This window comes from Acipenser ruthenus, chromosome 14 (genome assembly GCF_902713425.1).
Source record: "Acipenser ruthenus chromosome 14, fAciRut3.2 maternal haplotype, whole genome shotgun sequence".
In the NCBI taxonomy this organism is placed as follows: Eukaryota; Metazoa; Chordata; class Actinopteri; order Acipenseriformes; family Acipenseridae; genus Acipenser; species Acipenser ruthenus.
Genome location: NC_081202.1, coordinates 31,427,631 through 31,454,596, shown reverse-complemented (window position 1 = coordinate 31,454,596; position 26,966 = coordinate 31,427,631). Strand labels below are relative to the sequence as shown.

Here is a 26,966-nt window from a genome sequence, read left to right as displayed (position 1 = left end):
CTGGATCTGATCCCCACGTTCCCCTCAAAGCCCCCAGGATAGAGGCACATAGCTGCATTCCCAGGTCAGGTCGCCCGCTTTCTGTTGTTCCAGAGATCCTGCCTTGGGTTAGCGCACGAACACTGCTGGTAAAAAGGACAGCAGCGTGTCTAACAACATGATGTACGGGGTGAGGCTGCTGTAATCAGGTCATGCCGACACATTACTGTGGTTTAGCCCCGAGCAGAGATTGCTTTGGAGAGCACAACATCTCAGAAACTCTATACTGAGGCTCACTGATCCAGAATGTCTTCTGCTATTAAATATGTTATGAAGGGAACCCGTGATGTTAAAAGACCAGGCTCACAATATTTAAAAACTAACCAGTAAAATAGAGGATTGTATTACCATACCATAACCTTCTAGAGCACCCTTCTCATACGAGGCATCCCGGGCTGCTAGCGGGCGAATGCTAAATCAAATGCCTCTTTTCCTCTGTAAAACCGAGCCGCATCGGGTCTGTACCGAGCCCTCACTGTGTGGTTAAGGGGAGCCTGGGTTGTTTTTCCACTGCAGAGCCGAGCCGTGCGGACATCACAAGCAATGAAAGACAGGTGTTATTAATTAACTCAGGTTTACCAAAAGATGCGCCAAAAATGCGTGTCCAAAAATTAATAGACCAACGGTACAGCTGTATCTTGTATTGTTACTTTGTAAATATATTTAGGAATGTCTATATAATCAACAGTCAACAAATTTTACTGATTATATCGATTTACTAAAGTTAAATTAGTTCTGTTGAAGGGGAAAAAAGGTTTTCCTTTTTTATTATATTATATATTATATATATATATATATATATATATATATATATATATATATATATATATATAGGAAGGAAGAGTGGATCGTTACATTATTAGCAATATAGTGAATTACATCACAGAGACATTAAAGAGAAATATATGTGTGGTTCTTTGAGCAAAAACGTACATTTATTTTTTGGTATTAACATCTTCTTTGATTTATATAGCGCCTTTGTGCAGACCTGCACATCAAGGAGCTTTACACAATTTAAAAAAATACAATACAAGCACAGGGCTTGGCAAAGAAGGGAAATGTTCCCATGACTTCACCACTGCTGGGTAGGTAATTAATTCAATTTCAATTTATTTTATTTATATAGCACCTTTCATTAAAGATGCTTTCAGCTCAGCTACAGTTTGTATATTACTACGACACACTTTAGGCCCCGGAACAATACCAATAAGATGTATGGCTGGTTTCGCAACACTAATAGTGGACTACTTATTGTTAAGGCTATATTTTTTTCAGTTATTATGGATGTCGCCCATTGCTGTGTAATATGTAGTTCCCTGTGAAAGTTCTCCATTTTGAATACTGTAAATATACTCCCCTCCCTTAAAAATAAATACAGCAAACATTTGCCTTATTGACGCTCTACCTGTTACACTGCATTTAGGAACCCGACAGCCAGTTAAGTTTGCCTCCAGTAAATGATTGAACACACACACATAGAACTGCACGATTTCTTTATGTCTTCAATAAAAAAAAAGACAGACACCAGCTGCATCAAAGATCACTCTGTCCAGTACACGGGACATTTCTCATCTGTTGTTATTTTTACATTTATTTGTATTTTGTTTGATAATTTACTGAAGGTCAAACTAGAATGTGTTTAAAAAGGTGGACAAACACATTATTCTACAATTAAGCAATTACTGTTTTTCAGGTAAGCATTTAAATATTAAAAGGAACATTTGTTGTATAATAACGAGTAAATAATCAATTTTGAATGTGACAACGCTATGCTTCACGAAATTGTTTAAAATCATGAAATACCTTTTTTTTTTGCAGTCAATAAAAAAAAAAAAAAAAAAAAAAAACAGTCCTACTTATTGTTCCCTTAGGAAGTCCAAGATTAGTGCTAATCAGTGTTAGTGCATTGCATTAAATACATGTGGTGTTGGAGAGAAAGAAAAGGGAGACTCACCTCCAGCCTGCTTATGCCTTTATTTAGTAACAATGAGGCAACTGTAGAGAATATTGTTATTTAACATCCATGTAATGATGTCACCAGAAATGCACCCAACACGTCAGACTGTAAAAAGACATCCCAGAATAATCACCAGCACACCTGGCAGACACAAGCCAGAAAAAGCACAAAAAATTACAAGTCGCGCTCAGTGAAACCTGGGGACCCTTGATGAATAAACCTGAAATGGTCAGATTTTTTTTTTTTCTTTTTTCTTTTTAATGGTTTAGTAGTAAAAACCTGCACATACTGTATAAATACATCCATATTTCATAACATAGCTTGCACACAAATAAAGTAACATTGGGGAAGTCGCAGTGCCTTGGCTATACAAGGCTAGCCTTCGTAGTGGTAGCTAGTTTAAAAGAACCTCGCCTTTTTATAACATACTGGAGTTTAACCCTTTCAGTCCTGAATTATTTGTGTCGAGCTGAAGAATAAACTCCTTTGTTGAGTATCCAGGAGAACAGGACACTTGTTTTTTTTAGATATACTTATACACTACCTCAGACAGACCTAGGAGTCCCGTGAGGTTCCAACACGATTTATGATGGCACCTGTTAACATACGGCGCTAAGATAAGGCAGGACCTTGAAGTCCCTCCAGGACTGAAAGGGTCCAAGTAAGAAGCTTCCAATTCCTTGGTGTGGGTCTGAGATGCACCACTACAAAGTAATTAAAGTGATGGATTCAGTGCTGGAGCAGAGACTTGTTATCTACCACAGGTGTGCTGCATTGAACGCTTTCACAGCTCAGAATTATACTTGACTTAACATACGCACAGAATTAAAAACAGAATACAAAGAAATGTGCTCTAAGACCCGCTTAAAAACATGTGATACAGTGTGCATGAAAACTTACCCAGGTAAGTTTTAAGTGTCTGTGTGTTTAAATTGGTATTTGAACCACGTATTTGCTCATGTGTCCTCAGTGTTATTTTCATGCAACTGTGCCTAAAATTGTGCTGAACCGTGTCTTCAGAACATCCACAGGACACCTGGGTAGACGATACACAAGCCACCTCCACACCCATTACATTTACTATAATATATCATTATTTAATCAAACTGGACATAGACAGACTCGCAAAATAGACACAATTATTCTAGGAAGAAAGGTTTGAGCACAAGTGCACGCTGACCCCTTTCTTTCTTTTTACCTGGCTTATTTATTTATGTATTTATTTCCAATGGCCTGCCCGGAAAGGCACTGCCACACACAGGGATGAAGCTACTGTGCAGCACGCACACACACAGAGGCCGAGACAGACTCGGCACCACGGGGAGGGCTATAGGTACACTTCATAGTAATCATCCAACTCTTCATGAAACAGATCCCACTCATCCTCCGAGTCGCTCAGCTCATCATCAGTGCCGGAGGCCAGCAGCATCAGCAGCATCTCCCCCAGTTCAAAGGTCACGACCTCCTCCTCCTCGTCATTATCGAACGAGTCGTTGCTTTCTCCCTCGAACAAATCCCACAGGGGCGTCCGTCTCGGAGTCTGCAAGAGGAGAGGCTGGTCACTGCTGTGATAAGACATTGTGAAGTGCGAGGCTACTGCTAATGCTACTGCTGAACTGAGAATATTTCTATGTCTTTTCATGTTGTCTTTTTAGTACTGTGGAAGGCTGGAGCTCCTCAAATCTTCCACTTTTAACAGAACTGAAGTAAGTATTCAAAGATTCAATATATCAACACCACAAGAATACTTACGCACAGCAATCATTAACGTTAACTTGCACCGACCATGTGTAATCACTCCCATGGTTACCAGGGGCTGCCACCTGACCATTTCATTTAAGCAATGCTTTGGAAGCAAAACACAGCCCTCTGCCATTTACTGGCTGTAATATTAAGGATGATAGTTCCTTCTTTTTGTGTGGTTATCAAAATCAGAATTGTTTTGAGCTGTGTTGTATTGTAGCTGGTCTTTCTAAAAATTAGAGAGCAAGTAAAATTAGTTAGCAATATATTAAAACGCATGTATTGAGGGGATCCACTAGACCTGTAGAACCTGTCAGAGTTGTGTGTGCAACTATTCAGGAACAATCATGAGAAATCAGTAGGATCTCAGTGACTTCAACTATTTGGAAACAACCTTGAGTATTTGATAAAACAAAAATGAAAGAAAGAAATGAGACAAAACCTTCAAGGGGTGCAAGAAAAGGCTTTAAACTGGGGTGAGATGCCTATGTCTCCCCTCCCCCCTCTCGTACCCGGTGCCTGCCCGCGGATCCCTGCTGCCGTCTCTGAGACTGCGGCTCCTCCAGGTGCCCATCAGGGAAAGCGTGTTTGTAGAAACAGTTCCCTCCGAAGGGGCAGGTCCCACGGCCCGCGTCGAAATAGCGGCAGGGCTTGCTGCTGCGAAGACAAGGCGTGCAGCAGCTCAGCAGAAACACAGGTACTCAGCTTAATGGCAGCAGAGTAACCATACGAGCAGCATCAAGACAGATATTTATATTAGAGCTGCACAAACTGATGATTTCGCATAATTGGTTTTGATCGGGCTAATTTACCATTCAGTAGTGGTGCAATCTGCAACCTAATTTCTTATTCGATAATTGATGCATTGACGTTTTTTTTCAAAATAAAGAACAAACATTAGTTTGTTTTTTTAACAGAAAATCCAGTAACTAAAAACAAAGTTGTGCATAATAGTTAAACAAAAAGGCACAACTTACATTCAAATTAGAACACTTATAACAAAGAAATACAAAGGACGAGTTAACAGAAAAGAATATGCGTGTGTCTGCATCAGATGCCCCTTTAATATTGTAATAATAAAAAATACTGTATTCAGAAGTATTCAGCTTCTTTTTATACAATATTGGCATATAATTCAAACAACATACTTTGAAACAAAAGGTAAAATTGGTAGATTTAATATTGGCATTCTTTTGAAACAATTATACATAAGATAAAAGGTATATGCTGTGTTCTTGTCACTTTAGTGCGAAAAAAATAGACCCACCAGTGAAGCAAATCACTCATTTTACACAGGGTATATCCAACACGAATGGAGAGGCCTAAAGTGTGTATCCTAGCAACGCGCTGACATTGTTTACCTACTGTACTAGCACTAAAAGCAGCGCACTCTCAAACACTCAAGGTTTTAATGCAAACCAGCAACAGGAGACTTCAAACTGGGTTCTAATTTGATGCATCGATTCACCAATATGTAATCGAAGCTCAGGAAATTTAAGGACAGTGCATCGATTAATTGTTGCACCACTACCCTTCAGAGTTAACTCTTTAGGGTCTGCCCCATGTTAAGTGGATTGCTGTTCTCCAGTGTCTAAGAAAAGCAGCAATCATCACAAATCCAAGCAGGTGTTTCTTCACTTGTTTTATTTTGAATGGTAAATCAGCCCCTCCTGATTGTCAGCACCTGATTTCAGTGGAAAGCTCAATCTGAATTATCAAATTTTTTTGTGCAGCACTAATGTATACGCTACACAACTGGAAAATGCAACATTCAATACAAAAAACACTCAAAATAATGTTCATGGTACTCAAACATTGGAAGGGCATCCTTCTCAATTACTTCTTTACTGAATTGTATCAATAATCTGATACTTCCTTGTGTAAGTAACAGACACGGCTCCAGGGGTTTCCCAGCTCTGAATTCTTTTGGGTATACAATTTCAAATCAGCCTTTCAGCTCTGTTATTAACATCTTGATTTCTTGATTAATGCATACTTGTTTTTTTTGCAGGCATGCACAGTAATTATGTTTGCCTTTATTCATTAAGGAACAATTAGGTTGGGAGCTACAATCATCACAATACGATATATACACAGGTGAATCCACCTCACTATTTTATTGCTTCTTTAATGAACCCAGCCTCTGCTCCAAAGCCAGGCTGATTAACAGATAGCTAATTGCATCCAGAGCCAGGCTGATTAACAGATACCTCATTGCATCCTTGTACTTCTGGATCAGCTTCTGTTTCTCCTCTTTGTCCTCCACCCAATACTCGCTCGGGATGACAAAATTAGATGTGATGCGGCACTCGGGACAGGACCTATCCGGAAAGCGAAACAAAACAAAGAAGGACGTCTAACAATAATCCACCTGCCGCGACTGGAGACTCAAAACAGGATTAGAAACGCACACTAACCCTGCAGCACCCAGTCCTGGGGTTCAGAACTATCCTTAATGAAGTTTATTATTATTATTATTATTATTACTACTACTACTACTAATAATAATAATAATATCGAGATGATCAGGAGCCAGGAGTTTGAGAAGGGTTAGAAACTCACACTAACCTTGCAGCACCCAGTTCTGGGGTTCAGAACTCACCTTGCTTAGGTACATTATTGAAATCAGCAGGTACCAAGTTTGAACAATCAGGCCCCTGCTAAATCTGCTCTGAACTGATCACACTGGAATAAGTTTCATCGACGTCTGTAGGTTGACTGTTAGGAGTTGTTCATGCAGCTATAAGGGAAGGAACAATCTCCTGCCTACTATTTGCAACCTTATTGCATGGTTATATATTTCTCAATAACATTACACAAGAAAATACCTCAATGTATTTTGAAACAGGAATTTATACTTGGCTTCAGAATTACAAATAGTTTTTAACACAAGTGTGATTGAAAATACTATTTGTTGAGGAGATTTAATGTGTAGTACACAAAAACATTGGTGGAATAACCAGCATTAAAGAGAGTCCTTACCAAGTTCATTACAATCAGATCAGCAGCTCTCAAGATACAGGACATCTGCGCAAGTGCAGACAAAGAGAGTCATGGATGCTCTACACTCAAGGTAAAACGAATGGAAACCATAATATTTAACAGCATCGAACAGCTTTTAATTTGTCAGTAGTGCAGATCTGCAGCCTTTTAAATTCCTTGATGATATTTTCAACAAGCCATTGTGAGCACACAAGCATTGGTTTTCTTGTACTGCAGTCGTACATAGCGTGGAAGTTACTCTTACACATCAGAGGGAGACTTGCTGTGTAAGCTGCGACTAGTCCAGCACTCATTCCCTTCTCAAGTTTTATATTCAGAACACATGAAAACGTACGAACAAGGAGGCCATTAAGCCCATCAGTGCACTTCTGCTTCCCAGTAGCTGACTGATGTAAAAACTGTCAAGTCAGGTTTCAATAGGACTCCATAAGGTTCTCTTAACCTCTGTCCTAACTATCTCCACTTAATTTCCGACTGTGTCAGGTGGTCCTGGTTTCTGTGCTGTTCTGTTAAAAGTACTGGTTAGGGTTAACTCTTCAAACTCCTTTTAAGATTTTAAAGACTTCAAATTAGACAATAAACTCAAGGTAGCTGTATTTACTGCACACCCTCATACAAAGGTTCACACTACAAAAAGTAGTCCACCCGACACACGTAGAACAGCACATGCTACAAAAAACTACATGCATTTTCACTGAATTCAGGCAATCGGGCCTCAACACAATGAAGCTTCATTCATTATCTGAATAGTTGTGAAAAAGTAGGTCACCCTGACCTAGACTCAGTAAGTGTTAATAAAGGTTTGCTATAATCATGGTGATCAAATCCAGCATTCCATTTTTTCCCCTTAATTTTAAGGTTTTACTCATACAATATACAAGTGATAGTCTTTCTTTAAAAACTGATTAGTTCTGGGGTGTTGAAGAAAAATTTGCACAAGTAGCCTCTATCCGTATGTGCAAAACACTCCAGTACCTTGAAATGACTTGGCATCTCCACTGAATTGAATGGAATGGAAAGGCAAAGGCTGGATGCGAACGGCAAACTATATGGTTCAAAGACTAACGTCTCACCATTTAACTAAAGAGCACGCTGTGTAGTCGAGAGGGTCTTCTGCTGATGTCAGCGTTATTAACTGATCAGCCGCGAGAAGGAGATCCATTGCAACCTGTGGAAGTCAGGTAAACACCACAGCTGTGTGTATCAGGACAGTACCGATACACAAGCATTCCAGGGCACTTCACAGGACTGACCAAACTCGCAAATAAAAGGTCACATTCTTTAAGCCTAGATTTACACAGATCAGTTTTCTCTTCATTCCGTATAGAGCCCGGGATTTAATTTCTGATCATAGCAAAGTGGAAAGCACAGTGAAAGCATTGTAAAGACCATCAAGGTATGGTAAGATATATTAAAAAAAGAGCAAACCAGGGTAAACCATGATAAATACAGTATAACTATGGGAAAAGCTGCGGTAAACTCCAGGCCCTCACTTGATGATCTTGCTCTCGAAGTGCTTGGCACTCCTCCACTTGCGGATGCACTTGAGGCAGTAGCAGTGGCTGCAGTTGGACAGGATGCCAAAGCGCCGCTCGCAGGGGTTGGCCTTCTCATACACCACCTCCATGCAGATCCCACACAGCATGTCCTTACTGCGCTGGATCGCAAACGACAGCTCCATGTCCTTCTCATGAGCCTCGATGCATGCCTGCCAAGAAAAGAGCAAGATCAGCTAGCACCAGAGATACAGGTCAGAACAGTACAGTACAGGGGGCGTGTCCTGACAAAAGCATGGTAAAGCACATACCAGCATTGTAAAGAATAGAGAAATATGGTAAAGCATAGGGACGCATTGTGAAGCACAGAGAGGTATGGTAAAGCATATTAAAAGACAAACCTTGGTAAACTAACCCATATAAAAAAAGTGTCCCTTAGTAAAAGCTTTGCAAAGTGTAATAAAGCATACTTAAAGCCTACAGCGATATGGTAAAACATAGTAATAAACATGGCAAACTATTGTAAAAGGCAGTTATCAAAGGGAAAAGCAAAGTAAAACAGCAAAAATAGCAAACCTTTAGAAGGAATTGCACTTCAGTATGAGACGGGGTCTTGTCTACTTAATGATCTAATTGACAAAAGCAGGGTTATTGATAAATCCCAATTCAGATTAGTATTCACAAGCTTTGGATTTGATAAAGTCAACCTACCCTAACTAATTCTCCAATACCTCCATTGCATGGAGAGCTTGTTATATATACACAAGCGATACACACTGTGGCTAAATCAAGCTGCTATTAAAACCTGGAATGGGTGAAACTTATGCTTTAAGAGTTATGTTCATCCCTGGACCCTGTCTCTTGTGGTGTGTGGAGGACCACAGAGAAGCTCCACTGTGCAGCTTGGCACTGCGCTGGGCTCACCTTGATGTGCTGGGATCGCTGTGTGGTGTCGGAGGGGTGGAGCACCTGCAAGCCACACATGTCACACACGTCGCCGTGGAGATAGGCGCAGTTGAGCCCGTAGCGACACTCTCCGAGCGCTGCGTACGGGCACAGCTGCTTCTTCAGCTCCTTGTCTGCCAGCTGCTGCAGCTGCTGCTTGTCATACTCCTCCTCGATCAGCAGCCCTGGAGAAGATTCTGCACACATAGGAGCCCCTGCACACAGGGCCAGAACTCAGAGTCACCACCACCACACAGTTACAACAACACTAGACAGCTATGGACAAAAGTTTTTTATCACCTACATTTTTAGGATTGAGACATCTCTCTTTTTGTTGTTGCTAAACTATATGAATACAATTTAGATATTTTATTAAACATCAAGTAATCAAAAGAAACTACAAAATTATAAATTGCAAAAGTCTACCGGAGTAAGTTATTTCAAAATGTCACATTTTTCAATCCTAAAATTATAGGCGATCCAAAACTTTTTGGCCATAACTGTAGAACAGTGTAAAGAAAAAAAAAAAGTAGCATTAAATGGAAAAAGTGCATATTGTCCAAAATTACTACATCGACTTCTATGGATATCTATACATTACATACCTGTAATTGCCATTTACCATAAAACAAACATTTGATACATTGTTTTCTAATTTTGCCAAAATGTAAATGTCTCCATTTAGATTTATTTTTCAAGTTTAAAAACTACAGGAAGCCACCCTTTCAGTGACTGTGCAGATACTGTATATTCCAGGACCCTCTCTAGATGTACTGAAGTATAACTTAATGAATAGACCAGGATCAAGCACTCTGAAATACGCTCTGCACTATCTGCAGCTGCCTTCATATTATTTATTGAGCTGTACTGAAAAAACACAGCACTGAGACAGGAGATGGTTTATTGGCTATATAAAAATAAAATGTGCAATAAAATTAAAATGCCTATCCATATTGCTACCGACTTCAAATGCATCTGCTACTAAATCAAAATGCTTGACACGCGTGTTCACGGACACTCAGTCATGCAGCTGTCAATGTATTAACTTTCAACGACAACACATATACCGTATTCCTTCGAATTTAAGACGCAGCCCAAATGTACCACCCTCAATTTGAGGAAAAAATTTACAAAGATATAACCTAAGGGCAGCAGTGTGAAGTAGTGGTTAGGGCTCTGGACTCTTGACTGGAGGGTTGTGGGTTCAATCCCAGGTGGAGGACACTGCTGCTGTACCCTTGAGCAAGGTACTTTACCTAGATTGCTCCAGTAAAAACCCAACTGTATAAATGGGTCACTGTATGTAAAAATGTGTAAAAAATAATGTAATTGTATGTAAAAATAATGTGATATCTTGTAACAATTGTAAGTCGCCCTGGATAAGGGCGTCTGCTAAGAAATAAATAAATTATTATCGTACAAAACTGACACGAAACAGTGTTGTTGTAGATTAACCAAAGAGCTTATTTATTGTGCTGCGCACTGTACTTGAGATGGCATCTCTGTGGTACACATATCACTTACGGCATCACAGATCCTGGCAACAGCAAGCATGACACAACACTGCACGGCGTCAGGCAACATGTAACCCACAACAGCATTGAACTGTGGTATTGCTGAAATTGTAAACGTTTCTCTTGGAATTCCTCAGGAAGCTTGGTTTGTCTTTTCTCAGAAGTCAGTCACGTTGCTGCTTGTGTACTCGGATAGTCACGTCTTTTGTTGGCAATTTGAATACATGCATCACTACACTGTACTCGAATTTAAGATGCAGGCTATTTGAGAAGCAAAAAATGGTTTTAAAAAAGTGCGTCTTAAATACAAAGGAAATACGGTTTCTTGTTTTTATAATTAGATTTCCATCCCCTTTTAGTGCACATCTTTATTACAATTTGGTTTGACTTTTGGATTTCTCACAGCTTCTAGACCACTTGCACAGGTATAAGGTAAATGGGACGGCGTTCGTTCTAAACAAATCAATTTCAACTGCTCAGTATTTGCAGGCTGCCTTCTCACTGCTCCTGATCTAGCTGTGCTCAATTATATTCAGAGCTGGAGACAGTCTGGGCTTTGGAACAAGAACCTTGATGCCTCACTCTCCACCCCAGTGACTGAGGATGTCAACACTTCTGAGCTGCACTGAATGTAGTACATTGCGATTGCCATCTCAACAGCAGGAGATAGCGGTCTGTGGTATAACACATCTGAGAGTCCCAGACTGCCTCTCTGTAGCAGCAGGGCTAATGCTGCAGACACAGGGAACAGGAAAGTACTTTGCATCCACACTGCTGCTTCTGATCCAGACTATTGACTAGCACTGTGCAAGGAAATCCTATTTCACACAGCTCACAAAAAAACACAACACTTGAAAATACTGGCAGAGTTCCATACTGGAAATCCGCACAGGGAGGTACAGATCTCTTCTACTGTACGATCAAGTCAAGGCCCATTCGAAGAAGAGCAGCTCGCTATACTGTGCAGGTTCAGCAGAAGCTAGCTACGTGTGTCAGTCTGGAGTTTGCATATTCATTTAAAAACAGGTCCTCCTTTAAAGGCATACTGATCCAAGCTTTAAAAATCAATTTTCTTACCTCTCAACATTACCAGTGGTCCTCCTTTAAAAGGAGTGCTACCCAAGCCTGTAAAATCATCTTGTTCATGTCTCACAGGGAGATTGTAAAACCACAAGCAACATCAAGCACTCATCATCCAATCAAAACTATCAATAAAACTACCATTGCAATGAGGCATTTGAAGCAAATGGAGATAGGCATCTGCCAAGCCTTGAATACGATTACCTGAAGTGGAAGCAGGGGGGGGGGATTGGAATGAAATTGAAGCCTGTGGTAAATTCTCCTGCTTTCAGGACTTTTTAGTCACGGCCTAACAATCTGCATTGAACTACTGTAGAGAATATCCAATGACAGCAATGATGTTTAAGTAGCTGCTTTACCATACTGTGTTGTATACAAGGCATGCAACATGGTATGGTACAGCACCAGAGGAGAGCAGTTCTGTGAAAAAAAAAAAACACAGAACAATGAAACTTGTCAGACGAGGGCACCAAGTGACAGAACACAAGATTCTCAGACCATCAGCACAGTACCTTGCAGGTCTTGATGTGCAATAGACACAAAACACCTTTCCCACGCAGTTCAAAGTGGCATGCTGGCTTTATACAGTCCTTCACATGCACGCTTTCCAAGGCAAAACATGGGTTTCTATGTTTTGCCCGAAATATTAAAAGCAGTTTCTCCCAGTAATTGCACAGTGCTCAATACATGAATCAGAAACCAGGGAGTATTAATGTAGTTACAGCAAGTCTGCACAATGTACCGTAGTAAAATATCCCTATGTTTCTGTAGGCAGACAAGAAGTTTGCCGTGCCTTTTGAAACAGCGCTTTTGCATGGTGGAGTTGCCAGCATTTAATGGCTAAAGCCGACTGCAAGCTAACCTTCCCGGACCCCCACGGCTGCAGTGAACTCACCTCGCCCGCAGTATGGCTGGCCTGGCACGAACTCCACCGCGTTGACCCAGTCAACAGAGCGCGAGGAGTGCGGCCCCTCCTTCCCACTGAGTTTGAGATCCGGAGTGCAGTCCGGGGTAAGGCTGCACTCCGCTGGCATCATCGGCTTGGGACCGCTCAGGACATCCTGCTTGGGTGGTTTGGTGTGGTCATACCTGTGCAGCAAAGGTAACACACACCTCTAATAAGCAAGACATCTGCTTCTGGTTTAAAACCCACTGTCTAACCTCTCACTAGCAACATTATCACAGCACCCCCATTTAAAGTGCTAATCCAGGCTTTAAAATCCATTTCTTCTCTTGAATGAGCGCTAGCAACATTATCTCTAGCTCCCCTTTAAACCGAGTATTAAACCAGGACTCTAAACAAGTGTAACTTCTCACTAGCAACATTGTCTTTTAAAGGAGTGCTATTTAGTGTTTTAAAACCAACATATTACCTCTTAGACAAGCAACATCATCACCAGCCCGCTTTTAAAAGGGGCATTCAAATTCTTTCTTACCTCTTACTAAAATTTTGGGAATTCAAAATTATGCAGGAACATTCAAAATTCAGGAGACTAAAGCCCCTTGTGTAAATCTCACACATGGAAAAGTGAAATTATGAAAACTGTGTTTGTTGCATCATAAAACAGGGAGGTGTATAAGCAGATGGGCTTGAATTATGCAAGAGAAAACAATGGAGTTAGAAATGTGTCTGGCTGAATGCCCACCAATTCAACTCCATCATGAATTCACTGGTGCACAACTTTACTGTAACTAATATAACCATTAATCCAAACATATTAAAATATACCTGCAGTACAATGTGCCCTGGGTTACAACACTATAGCTAATATTATTATTTACTTTATTATTTTTGTTTATTTAGCAGACGCCTTTATCCAAGGCGACTTACAGAGACTAGGGTGTGTGAACTATGCATCAGCAGCAGAGTCACTTACAACTACGTCTCACCCGAAAGACAGAGCACAAGGAGGTTAAGTGACTTGCTCAGGGTCACACAGTGAGTCAGTGGCTGAGGTGGGATTTGAACCAGGGACCTCCTGGTTACAAGCCCTTTTCTTTAACCACGGGAACTAGCTGAAACCCAAGGCAGGCAAGACAGCAATTTGGATTCCTGAGATTGTAGGTGCTGCTGTACAGCATAGCCAAGTGTGAGATCATCCTGAACCCTAGTACATGTAACACAATAAGACTGTACATGCCTCAAGCAAAACAAACAAATGGCACACAACTGAACCTGGCAATATAAAACACAAACCAGCCACAATACAGTTTCCTATCTCATATCAGCACATGCAATACCACTGTTAAGTATTTTTTCATTTTCTTGCCTTAGGTCAAGCAGACAAAATATTTGGCTTGTGCCTCCATGTATTTTGCAGCCAGAACGTTTGTCTGCTTGTTTAGTTTACAGCATTACTGGTGTGTTCTTCCTATCACAAAAACACTGCAAACTGCACCCTGCATGGAGGAACCAGCTGTGAAAAACAGGAGCCATATGATACAGCTGCTTCTGCCAATTATAGTGCAGTTTCCCAATCTCTTCCAAATCCACACTTACACCTTGAAGAGTAGGTAGCTTCACACTACATTGTCACAGTACGTTTTCTTCCCTTTTATACAATTCAGGTTGAGAGGTTGTTATTATTATTATTGCAATTACTCAAACACAACTATATGTTTTTTTTGGTTGTTTGTTTCATTTTTCGATATTGTCTTTATTTAAGGTGCTTTCACCCAAGTACAGAAGCTGATCTTCAGAAGTAACAGTGTTAGAAACTAACAATGTTGTGCTACTAGTCCAAAGGACCAGTACCTTTTAAAACTTGCTAGTCCTGATGTAAACTTGCTAGTCCTTACGTGGAGTGCCTAAGTTGGAATCAACAACAGTTGGGGTCCGTAAAAATAGGCTTAGATTTTATTTTGCTAAAAAATAAACAGCGTTATAAATTTATATTTACGTTTTTTTAACAAAGCACCTCGCAAACGCTCACACAGATCGAGCAATCACCTGTTTGCACCTCATTACTGAGCGACTAATTGTACTGTGTGCTGAGAAACTGACACTGACAGCACCAGACGTGAGGACAGAGGAAAACATTTTCAGCTGACCATGAAGCGCCACCTGAAAAGTGACACCGATGACACAAATAAAATGTTTATTTTATTGTACATTACGTGTTGCTATTTACAAAAATGCTGGCTGGCTATGAATTACTATCGTGTACTCACGTACACATGCAGTCTTCACTAAAGTCCCAATTTAAAGACAGTAAGTTTCACTGTAGCCCTCAGGATTAAATTGTTAGCTAGGTGGCTATTTATTTTTATTTGTTTTAAATTAGCAGTGAGAGAAAACCGCTTCAGCAAGTACAACAGAATCTGCCAGATTCAATTGTTTGTTTATTAGTTTTAAAATGTTTAGTAAAACGTGGCCTATTGTTTGACCTCGTTAGTACAACCGGCCCCCTTTACTAATTATATTTTCAGTCAGTGTCGTAACCCAGTATAAATCTCCACATTTTTGTAAAATGACTTTTCACTTACTTCAAAAGATGCAACGTGTTTCAGTAAATTCAAATGATAAACTTCACATCCCGTGCAGAGAGAGAACACAAATGTAAAACACCATTTAGTGGGGTTGGCATTGCAGGGGAGATGAAGGGATGTTTCAGTTCCGAGTGACTGTTTTCTAAGCATTATTTGTGAATGCTTATTCACCATTGCTACACCCCGTTAGAAAATTGACTTCCCTGCATTTTTTTTTTTTTAAACGCAAGACTGAACATGAGAGTATATGTGTACATTTGTTTTAAGTACTCGCCCAGAGGACTACTGAGACACAGATTTAATTTGCCTCGGGTGAGCGGGAGTTTCTAACCCTGAAGTAACACAGGCTATATCAGTGAAAGCCTAGAGACTAGGTTTCAGGCCACTGCATGGCACACCAGAGGAGACTTGGTGTTTGACACAGCAAGGTTGCCTCAAACTAGGTCTCCCGGTCTCCTGGAACCAGGTTTCAAGCCAGTGTTTCTGAGAAAGTGGCTTTCTGTTCCCTCAGCTTTAGCTACAAACACCTTAACAGATCCATAAACCAAAAAAATAAATACAACATATTTGCCACAAGAGATTGAGCCAATTAAATTAATTTCAGAATCCACCCACCCGATTTAAACTCCAGAAGGTAAAAAATCATTTGCGTTTTACAGTCATCATCTGTCTCAAGGAGGAAGGAATGGCCAAAAGAACCTCCCACCGCACCTCTGAGCATAATTGTTTTCAAATCGCACATTGGTATGATGTGCCAATTTTTGGGAGTGTTCACCTGCTTTTATTTGAAGCCAATTTAATTGACTACCAAACAGTGACTTCAGTTGAAGTAATCTGTTGCCACTGTGGAAGCTTGTTTTAACAGAATCCTGCTAATTGCAATTTTGATCAATGATGTGTTGGAATTGATTAAAAGGGACTGGGAGCTGGAATTGATTTTTAAAATAAATTGTAATTGAAAAACAGGAATTGACCCAAACCCTGACTGAGCCACTAGGATCTTTTAGTACCAGCTGACTGGACAAAATTCTGGGACCAATAAGCAGATAAGAACCGGATGAGCAATAATGGGTCACACTTATTTTTCTCAAACTGTTTTTAATGGCTTTATGAATGAAGCCCCTAATACAAGACACAAGTCCGTCCACCCTGGAGCTGTGGAGACAGCACCTCCTTACTGTACCTGCAGCAGTCCCCATAAGCACAGCATCCTTTCTGGAAGTATTTGCAGATCATGGCTGGTTTGCTGGTGGTAAGGTCATGGGAATAGCGGCAGTTGTTCCCTTCTTTGCAAACCCCATGCATGTAATACCTTGAGAGAAATAAACAGGCAAGTGTGTTAGAAACACTAGCAGAGTGCTCAATATCATGGAAAAGACAGCAGAATACATAGCGAAAAGATTGCGCGCCACAATTTGAAAACAGATTCCACATTAAAGGCGATTTTATATTGCAATCCTTTGTTCATGTTTAAACGTCTCTTGTTTTGTCAAACCAGTTATGACACCAGTGCATTGCCCGGCCTGGCTGTAGAGACAGGGTTATAGAACCCCTCGCAGCACCATTTAAAAATTCAGGGATAGAAACAAGACTCCCACTGCATAGCAGTTTGCTTCACTCCTAGTTTAATACGACTCACTTGAGCTTGTTACTGTACCTATACACCATGGCTAATCAAGCTCATATTAAAACCTGGAACGGGGGAATTTGTTGAGCATTTGGAGTCTTATTTCCTTCCCTGGTTACAGTGTAGAACTACAATCCACTAGCCCTGCTCTGAACACCTGGTAATAGTTTAGGATTCAGAAATGAATTCTCTGGAAAGACTGAAATACTGTACCACACACCTACTTCCAGAGCCCATTATCCAAGACTCACACACTTGAATTCAATCCAAGTTTATGGCGCTGCCATAGATATATTTTACAATGGATATGGCAGCACTATAATTTTGATTGAATCTAGGCCCAAGGGTTAAAAGTAGAGATGCAACAATGTATTGATTAATTTATTATTGATCTACTATTGTGTGAGCCTCCAAACTCTCAATGGATCGATTATTGTTGATTGGTACCGGTCTGGTATTTGATTGGCAAATTGGTTTCCGATTGCACCTCCAGTAAACAGATGGTGTGCAGGACTCTCTGGATAGTTCCCTTTAACTTGCGTATTAATTTAAACAGAAAGATATCTCACATTGAGAAAGAATGTCAATTTGTATTATGGAAAGAGAATTGCTGTGCAAGGTGTCTATCCGTGATGAAACACTGCAAACACACTGGCCTAAGAGAATACCCTAAGAGAAAGAGACCAGTTGGCAAACAAACCTCAGAGCATTTGATTCCTTAATTGCATGTCCTGAGAAGAGGACTGCCAGTGACTGGTACATAACAATGGAGTAGATGAGGGGAACTGGGGGAAAGAATCTTCTCATGTGGGGTGATAAACAAGTTAGCAGATTTCACTGAGTTTTCTGTAATAATGCTCACCGCTAATAGAAATGTTAACACATTAACTGAAACAGGTCAGGTAGATCAGAGATGTACTTATTTAACTGAATGATTTGGGGTTAACATGATTGCTGTACTGTCTGGAAGGACAACCAATAAGTTTCCACACTTTCTCTGCCATAAAGTGTGAGTTTAATATACAAAATAAGTCAAGTATAGGTTTTTGCACATTTCCTATCATCCAGCAATTACAAGAAATGTTTTACACATTAAACTTTTCAGGAATGGCAATAAGGCTCCCATTGCATAGCAGTTTCACCCACTCCAGGTTTTAATAGAAGCTGGATTAGCCACAGTGTGGAGATATTATTATTATTATTATTATTAATAATATTTTTATATAGCGCCTTTCATAGCTGACCACCATCACAAAGCACTTTACAGAGGTAGGCTGTAAACTGTGCATTACATGCAGATTCACTTGCAATAGGACATTGATTTAACATCTTATCCACAGGATGGAGCACAAGGAGGTTAAGTGACTTGCTCAGGGTCACACAGTGAGTCAGTCAGTGGCAGAGGTGGGATTTGAACCAGTGACCTGGTTACAAGCCCTGGACTTTAACCACTGGACCACACTACCTCCAACAAGCTTGGTGTGTCTTATTAAACTCAGTGAAACCAGGAATGGTCAAACTGCTATGCAATGGAAGTCTTATTTCCATCCATGCTTTTATATATATGGTTCCTCTCGTCATATTCAAGTGAGATTTGAGTGGGCTCATTTGATGATTGTTGTCCCACCATTTATTATAGGAAACCCCCCTTACAACACTCAGTATGCCTGGCCAAATATTTTAACTAAAACATGATCTAATAATGAATGACTCCGTTTTTGCACATTACAAATGAGCAGTGTGTAGCCTGTGCATTACTGTATGTTACATAAGTTTTTTGTTTTTTTTTCGCAATTAAGTATATGACTCTCCTCCTACCCCGCCCCCCCCCCCCCCCCCAAAAAAAAAAAAAAAAAAAAAAAAAAAAAAGAAAAAAAAGCAACGCGCACAATGTGAAGAGAATGCCATGGCAACCCTAGGTACATCACAGCAGATTCTTGCCATTTTTCAGAATCTGCAAAAAATGGAGTTTATCTGATTCTAGTCAAATGTAATCCAAATCGTCTAGAGTAGGCTGGGAGTGATTGATAACAAGTTTGGTGCAGAATCAGCTCTGTTTACCATGTAGTGTGACAGAGAGGCGCATTTAACACAGGCAGGAAAGGTCCCCATTTTAAACAGGGATAACAGTGCAACGCATGGGGCCTGGAGACAATTAGCAGCGAATTTCCCTCTCAAACAAAACTTTGTTCACACAGTATAAAAATTATAAGAGACACTGCTGAACAAGAAGACATGATGAATCCACCACCTTTCACATCAACACAATCTGTGACACCAGACACTAGTTTCAAAAAAGGTATTACAATGTATGGGGTTATTGTGAAAATACGTATTTTATAAGGCAGGCCATCAAATGAGGCTCAATCATATTTTCCTGTTTTATAATACCCATGAGTGTATTTTGCTACTTGTTTTGACACTGGTTCATTTTAGCCAGAAATGTTTTTGTTTTTTTTCTTGAATCATACGTAACATTTCTTTGTACACGTTCTTTGTTTGTATTTATGGCAGTAATCAACATGGATTTCAAAGCAATCGATAAGGTAATAATTCTGTATACTTTTCTCTGTTCCAATAATACTGATCAGTTGGGTTTAGGCTGATAAAATAATCAATTAAAATAAGAGGGCAGTAAGCGTTATGAAAACAACAAAAAATATACCACTACAGCCAACAATACTCCATCCATGCACATATGTGACTGTTGCAATTGTGTGTGCAGTGGCAGTATTGTGCAACAATCCACAAGCTTTCCAATGAACAAAGACATGCAAAGCGTCTAAAAACGGTATGTTTGTTTCTGGTCATCACATTTTGTACAGTATAGTCTCCCGGCTTGAGTGCCGAGTCCAGGTAGAATGTATTTGTCAAAATGTCTGATAAAATACACCGTTCTAACTACAGTCACCGTTTAAGTCGCTTTGGATAAAAACGTCTGATAATAAATTAAATAATAACAATAATACTGCAATAATAATCTGCGTTGACAACATTATAAAATAACAATGCTTACACGCATTACTCAAACAGGCTCTCAACACGGTTCACTCGCCTGTGTGTGTATTGCTACTGGCAGTACTAACACAACACACACAAGCCCAGCTATTCAAACGATAATACTGTCAACCACGCTAAACCCGTACATTTTGTATCCCTGTCTCGTGTTTTGAAAAGCAGAACCAAACGCTCCCTTGCACTCTTGTTATTTAGTGTTGTTTTACCTGCAGGTGACGTGTTTAGTCCAACCTCCTCCGGACACTGTAGATGCCGTTGCTGCTGCCTCCGCCATTACTGTTTATCTTGAAGCTGAAGCTCCGGGCCGGGGCCGGGGCCGGATCTTCCGGCAGGCAGCGGTCTCGCACTCGGCAATCTCCGGAACGCCGACCTGTTCGGAACTCCGCCTCCAAGAGGCTTCGGAATCTCGGCGATCTCCAATTGTTCGGTGATTTTCGGAGCTTCAAAGGGAGTTTGGAGATTAAAGAGAATAAACAATCCATAGGTCTGCGCTTCAGAGAAAACGGGACTGCATCTTTTCACAGTGGTCTCTTTCGCTATAACGCGTGTCTCGGGGGATACACAACATGAGCGTTATAACCGAAGAGCGTTATAAACGGGGTAGGGGGTGGGGGGCGCCGCGGGACAAATACACATAACAACACACATCTGGGGGGGATTTCCCTGGGTGTGCTTTATAACGTAAAATTACAGCTTAATATGTTTTATAACACATACTACTATAAATAAATAAATAAAAGATGATGATCTTTGTAATTAAACTATAATACTTCTTTATATAGAGGTTTTATTATTATTATTATTATTATTATTATTATTATTATTATTATTTCTTTAAATAGGAACATTGCATTTTGTCAAATTAAAAAAAGAATCAACATGACAGAAAACCTATCCTGGCGTTCTCAGAAAAAAAATATCACAATTGTCATTTTTTATTTGAGGAAGGCTATCTCGTCAAGACAACACATTTTTATAACCCTACATTGACGAGACACACACAGTGTTCGGTGTCTTGTGTTTTTATGTTAAACTGAACGTACCACGGTCACCACCAATCAGCAATGTGCAAATACAAGCCAACAATGGCAATGCATGAGTTACGACAAATGAATGATTGTGCCGTTTCCCAAAACGAGACGACACCTTTACGTCAGAATTTAAACCAGATCAAAATTAGAAATTCTGAAAACCTCATTTTTTTCTAAGGTTTTTTCTATTGTTGTTATTCAGGTTTCGTTAGATTCTGCACAAGTGTAATATTATTTCAGAAACCCTTACCTTTGTTTTGCTTTATTTCTAGTAATTGTAATATTCCCAATAAGCCATTCAATATAGGTATGCATAGTATTAACACACCATGACACGACAATGTACGCGCTACAGTCACGTTGGAAATTGGTTATAATATAGTTAGGTATTTCTGTTATTTTATTTAGCATTACCGTTTGCGCTTGTCGTGATCCACCTCACTCAGACCCCCACTCTCACAAATATCTAACATACACATGAGCGGTCCGGCAAGTGCGATCGTATTAAACACTCAGCAAAATAAAAGGCTGTTGTTCATTTTGCAGTTCTGAAATGACTGCCGACCGAAAACATTTTGTTTACTGGCTGCCTCCTGTTACCAACCGAATAGGCCCCACTTCTGATAAATGGAGTGTTTACCCCAAAATACTTTTCAGTGGTAATAATAAGTAACGCGAATCTGAAATGAGTGTTTTTTTTTTCCCGCTACATCCCGCATATTATAATTTACACCGCTGCTGCAGTTATGGAAATAAGACTCGTATTGCATAGCAGTTTAATTAATTCCAGGTTTTAATACCAGCTTGATTAGCTACATTGTATAGGTAACAAGCTCAGGTGTGTCTTATAAAGCATAGTAAAACCAGGAATGGATCAAACTGATATGCAATTGGAGTCTTATTTCCATCTCTATGCAGTGTACAGTCACGTTATTTAGACAACAGCAGTGTAAATAATGCCTGCTCCCTCCCTATTTACACACGGATGCGGTATATAATAGCAGCTCCCGATCGACACCAGCTTTCTTTCTGATACGTTTGTCTTTTTATTTCTTCAAAGTGTTTCTTCTCGCTGTTAATCAGATGCGCTATTATTACTCTTCAGGGAGATTTGATTCATCCTTCCTCGTTGCAGGATACCGCGCTCTGACTTTGAAGTGAAGCGTTTCTTCATTTTGCCTATATAATAGAGCTGCACAGTAACGATGTCTGTCATGCATGCGATTTAAAACGTGTTTAATCACATAGCTTAGTTCTTCGTGATCTCTGTTGTGCATGTTGTTGTTCGGTGGTACAAACTGTCCAAAATGAATTACTGCACTGATTAAAGTCGGTGTAGTATTATAAACTGGCACGTTGTCACAATGTGGTACGCGTACCAAAACTTGACCCGTGTAATGTTAGAAAGTGGTACGATGTGAGATTTTGGTACAGGTGCAATCAATTGCGATGTGATGCGTTTTCCTGTTGTCAAACAGAAGAGGTACATTTACCATTAATTATACTTTTTTTTTTGCAAACCATTAATTACACATACGTTTTTTGCAAACTTAAACTGGAAACAGACAATCAATTTCTCTAAAAAGAAAAAAAATCTCCACGAACAAGAAAAAATTAGAAGTTCACCGCAAAGTTGCAAAAGGGAAAAAAAGTACAAGACCCAATGCATTGCATATGAAAAACATTTGTATAACTTTCAGTTGTGTAGCCTGTAGTTAACCAGAACACCAGTGCCTTAACCTAACGCGCAAACTTCGTAAAACTTCGTAAAAGTACGAACGCCCAGGTTTAAACTGGTTTTAATCCGCGGGGTGAATACCCCTCGGAGTCCAGTCCAATGTTATTCTACTGCAAACATTGCCATGGGGCTAAAGTTCATTCCTCTCGAGACGCGTCCAGAGCAGGTAAGCAATGCAGCAGCCTTCCCAAATTATTATTTTAGAAAACGAAACAATTAAACGAAGCCGGCAGTGACTAATGCATGGTGATAAGCGGACTGGCACGTCGTATTTAAGCACTCGCTGGTTCTTTTTTTAATTGCGCATAATTAAAACCAAGCAACTTTGCTCTACTTTTCTTTCTGAAAACGCTGTGTGTGATGTTTGTGTTTTGCATGTAACTTTGTGCAGTTTACTTTTTAGTTTTGATGAGATGTAGCCTAGACTAAACTTCAAAAACGGTCAGCAATGTAATCTTTTAAAAATATAATTCAGGTTTTTATTTTATACTATTTTACAAATTAAATGGGATACAATACAGTATTTATTTATATAGCGCCTTTCATCAAAGGACCTCAAAGCGCTTCAACACAGATAACACAATAAAACACCAGTGAAAATAAATAAATAAAAACAAATATTAAAAGCTTAACTAAAAAAAAATAATTTATGAAGATGATCTTTTAATCAAGATTTAAAAACAGTTAAAGTCCCGGCTTCTCTTACAAAAATGGGCAAATCATTACATAATTTCGGAGCTTTATAACAAAAAAAGCCTTCCTCCCGTTTTCATTTTATTAACCTTGGAAATAACCAACAATCCTGCATTTTGTGATCTAAGAACCCAGTTAGGAATGTTTGGAGTCAGCACCTGCAAATAAGGCCTTGTAAATTAAAAGCTTAATCTTTAACTGCACTTCCTTATCATATCGATCTATATATCTATTTATTTATTTATTTATTTATCAGGTCTCACTGAAGAATGCTGGGAAAAGTGGCATCCCTCCTTCAAAGAGTTGGACCTTCAGCATCCCACAATGCATTTCTAACACGGTGTTTTCTGCATGGTAACGGATGATCCATTGTGGTGGCCACTTTTCTAAGTATCTGAATTCAATTCAATCTGCCCTGAGTGGCAATTGGTTTACACAAAGCATGTGTTGCATGTTACACATTTCATTATTTTTGTCCAAACCCTGTAGGTTTTATACTTCAAACACAGATTTAAATTGTTTAAAATAAGAAAGGCACAATGTACCATGTTTTTATCACAATAAAACCCTGTTCTGACATGGTAGTTGATCTTGCCAGCAGCCCAGGCTTCTGATGCGGTCAATTACCAGACGTTACTGCCCTCTAATCAGGATCTATTGCTAAATGCAGGGGTGTCCAAAGGTGTCCCTTCCATTCCTGGCCTTTGTTCCAACCCTTTTCTAAATTATTTAATTGAACCAGTAAAACCTCTGTCATTCCAGACCCTGAAGTAGTTCATCATATCATATTACTGGCCCTCCTGGACCGTGATTGTAAACCCCTGGCTTTAGTAGGTGCGTTAAGTAACTGAGCGGCTTGGAGCAAGAATTTTTTCGCTCACTCAGATCACCGATGAAATCTGGATGAGCTGCTCAGAGGAAGCAGAACTGAACATGCTGTTAAGTAGGTTCTTTCACTGAGCTGCTCTCTTACTTAACCCTCCCAATGCCTCCCCTGTAATTCAGTTTGTCACAATGAGAAATTGATCAGATAGACTCTGACCAGCAGGTGAGCAGGTTCTTCTGTATCCAATATAACAGGGAAGAGTATCTTTAACAGTGATGTCATGAGGATCTCACAGTAGATTAGCACCCCCAGATTCTACTGGTGAACAGTAGAAAGTGAAATTGAAGCCCTCATCTGTGGTGTAAGTGGCACAGAGCTCTTCGTCCCTGTACAGTGCAGTCAGATACCAGCCTGTCTCACTCGTCTGCTTGCAGGCAGCCTCCTCAGGATTCACCCTTCAGTCTCGGAGGCCCTTGCCAGTCAGGAGCCTGTGGTTGCTTTAGAAAGCACCATCATCACTCATGGCATGCCGTACCCTCACAACCTCAGGTACGTAACACTGGTCACCCTCCTTCTCTGATAAAGGTGAACACAAACAAGCCTGTTAAAGATCATTTAGACAGGGGTCAGTAAGCCACCCAAATGTGTACTGTTCTGTGTTGTTTTATTTTTTTGAAGCCCTGACCACTGCTCAAGTGAAGGTGTTTTTTGTGGTCACCCTGTGAAAAATGCCAGCAGTGGTTTGTCCTGGTCATGCTGGTGAGGTTGTGTGAATTTCAGCTGGTCGGAGCTGGTGAGGTTGTGTGAATTTCAGCTGGTCAGAGCTGGTGAGGTTGTGTGAATTTCAGCTGGTCAGAGCTGGTGAGGTTGTGTGAATTTCAAATGGTCATGCTGATGAGGTTGTGTGAATTTCAGCTGGTCAGAGCTGGTGAGGTTGTGTGAATTTCAACTGGTCAGAGCTGGTGAGGTTGTGTGAATTTCAGCTGGTCAGAGCTGGTGAGGTTGCGTGAATTTTAGCTGGTCAGAATAATTAAGAGGCTCTCAAAGGATGTGAATGTTGTCAATTAATTCAGCTGCAGAACATGTGGTGTTTTATATCTGGGTGGGTTATGTCCAGTAAGAAACCAATTAATGCATTGCCTTCAGTAAGCGCGTGTCCTTGCAGTACACTGTATGTGTGTCCTAGCTATGGGTGTAACGATTCACTGTGTATCGATGAATCGTGATGCTTTCTTTAAATGATACATCCTATCGTAGTAGAGGCATGTATTGTTTGTATCGTGATACAAGACCAAAAGCACAACACAGCTCATTGTAGATCACCAAGTGGTTCTTGAATAAAAAAATATGTGCGCTCTATAGTTGGTACTATGAAAATATACATGCTTTCCCAAACTCATATCATTTTTGTCTTTTAACAAAACAGTTATAAAGTGATCATTTGATTGTGCATCATATAAGTAGCCCATCAAGACCATCTCATGTATCGTGGTACTTACCATGTCGTGACCTGCATATCGTGATACGTATCTGTGGAAGGGTGGGGGTATTCACTGACAGGGGAGACAGAAGATTTTATTTGCAAACACTGCACAGGTGTCCAGTTTTATTTATTTTCTTTTTTTAAATTTATTTTAGCCCGCAGAGGGCGCTGTTGTCCGTGGTCTGTATACTGTCGGCAGTAAAACAGGACCACAGGGTTACCAATACAGGTATACTGTTCTGTGCACATACAAGTGCTCGAAAATAATAATGAAAACAGAAGGCAAAAGAAAAAGGGAAAATAAAACACAGTAATAAAACTACAAACAAAAGTGCTGCTTACGCAGTGCCCCCACTGTCGCTAAGCCGGTCAGAACGGGTCTCCGTCCTACACTCAGTTGTTCCTATACACTGGGGTTGGCCAGGGTTCCCCGTACATCTACACACGTCCCCTCGGGTACGTATTTATTTATATTGCTTTGTGAAATTAGTTTTTATGCAAGGCTGTCCCCTCAGCCGGGCTCGCCTGCTCCTTGTTTCACTCTGGCCTCTTCTGCCAGTGACACTGTATTTCCCCAAACACGGCCACCCGAGTGCAAAACCAAGCCAGATCTTATGGGACGAGCAGTCTCCCAAGACCCGCCCCTCAGCCACTCAGAGAGAGGGAAAGCACACACACCCTCTTCCCCACCTCTCCGTGTCATCGCCATGACCGACAGGCGGATCCCATGAGACTGCTGCCCTCTACCTGCAGTAATACGGATGTGCCAAATAGTCAGTCCAGATCTCCCCTGTTACAGTATCGTATAGTGACATTAGTGTACTGTTACACTCCTTGTCCTTGCAGTAAGTGTGTGTCCTTGCAGTAAATGTGTGTCCTTGCAGTAATCGTGTGCTTCTGCTTAACTAAACCCCCCTCTCCTCCAGGACCGCTCAAGAGGTTGAGGGCATCGTGAGGGCCAGTGGAGCCACGCCAGCAACCGTGGGGGTCCTGGGGGGGCGGGTGCACGTGGGCCTGTCTGAGGAGGAGCTTTGCTTCCTGGCCCGCAGCGAGGCCCCCCTCAAAGTGTCTCGCAGGGACCTGCCCTACGCGCTGAGCCAGGTAACACACCTGAGAAACACAACTCACCTGTAAAAGAGAGCTTGCCTGTAAGAGAGCTTGTCTGTAAAAGAGAGCTCGCCTGTAAAAGAGCTCGCCTATAAGAGAGCTTGCCTGTACAAGGGAAGTATTGTGCAATGAATTAATACAAAGCCAGTGTTAATTATACAATAACTGCAGGGTGCA

The 26,966-nt window shown here is 40.5% G+C and overlaps 2 protein-coding genes across 5 annotated transcripts in view; one reads left to right on the top strand and one right to left on the bottom strand.

The window, feature by feature from the left end:
• Positions 1-1,994: 1,994 nt before the first annotated feature.
• On the bottom strand, positions 1,995-20,259 carry mkrn1 (makorin, ring finger protein, 1). 2 transcript variants are annotated; one of them, XM_034033257.3, is made up of 8 exons: positions 20,118-20,259; positions 16,450-16,578; positions 12,673-12,866; positions 9,163-9,398; positions 8,236-8,450; positions 5,950-6,060; positions 4,252-4,396; positions 1,995-3,536 (listed from the first exon to the last, which is right to left on the bottom strand). In XM_034033257.3, the coding sequence occupies exons 1-8, from the start codon at positions 20,183-20,185 to the stop codon at positions 3,324-3,326; spliced, it is 1,311 nt and encodes a 436-aa protein (XP_033889148.3). In that variant the 5' UTR covers positions 20,186-20,259; the 3' UTR covers positions 1,995-3,323. The 2 variants fall into 2 exon arrangements, with proteins under 2 accessions (XP_033889148.3, XP_033889149.3); XM_034033258.3 differs by having other exon boundaries at positions 4,252-4,393.
• A 2,461-nt stretch (positions 20,260-22,720) lies between these two features.
• zgc:136858 (uncharacterized protein LOC678543 homolog) overlaps positions 22,721-26,966 on the top strand; it is a 26,861-nt gene continuing 22,615 nt past the window's right edge. Inside the window, exons 1-4 of one of the 3 annotated variants that reach the window (XM_058986358.1) lie at positions 22,725-22,846; positions 23,630-23,727; positions 24,634-24,748; positions 26,609-26,783. In XM_058986358.1, coding sequence (XP_058842341.1) covers positions 23,643-23,727; positions 24,634-24,748; positions 26,609-26,783 — 375 coding nt within the window. In that variant the 5' untranslated portion in view covers positions 22,725-22,846; positions 23,630-23,642. Of the gene's footprint in view, positions 22,847-23,629; positions 23,728-24,633; positions 24,749-26,608; positions 26,784-26,966 lie in introns of all 3 variants that reach the window. The other 2 variants (XM_034033307.3, XM_058986357.1) reach the window with 2 other exon arrangements.

Excerpts from the sequence above, each read along its gene's own strand:
- mkrn1 (XM_034033257.3), bottom strand. The coding sequence starts at position 20,185 with ATGGCGGAGGCAGCAGCAACGGCATCTACAGTGTCCGGAGGAGGTTGG. Across the intron at positions 16,579-20,117 it reads ACTAAACACGTCACCTGCAG|GTATTACATGCATGGGGTTT; the intron begins GTAAAACAACAC and ends ATTTCTCTCAAG. Across the intron at positions 9,399-12,672 it reads CCAGCCATACTGCGGGCGAG|GGGCTCCTATGTGTGCAGAA; the intron begins GTGAGTTCACTG and ends CCCTGTGTGCAG.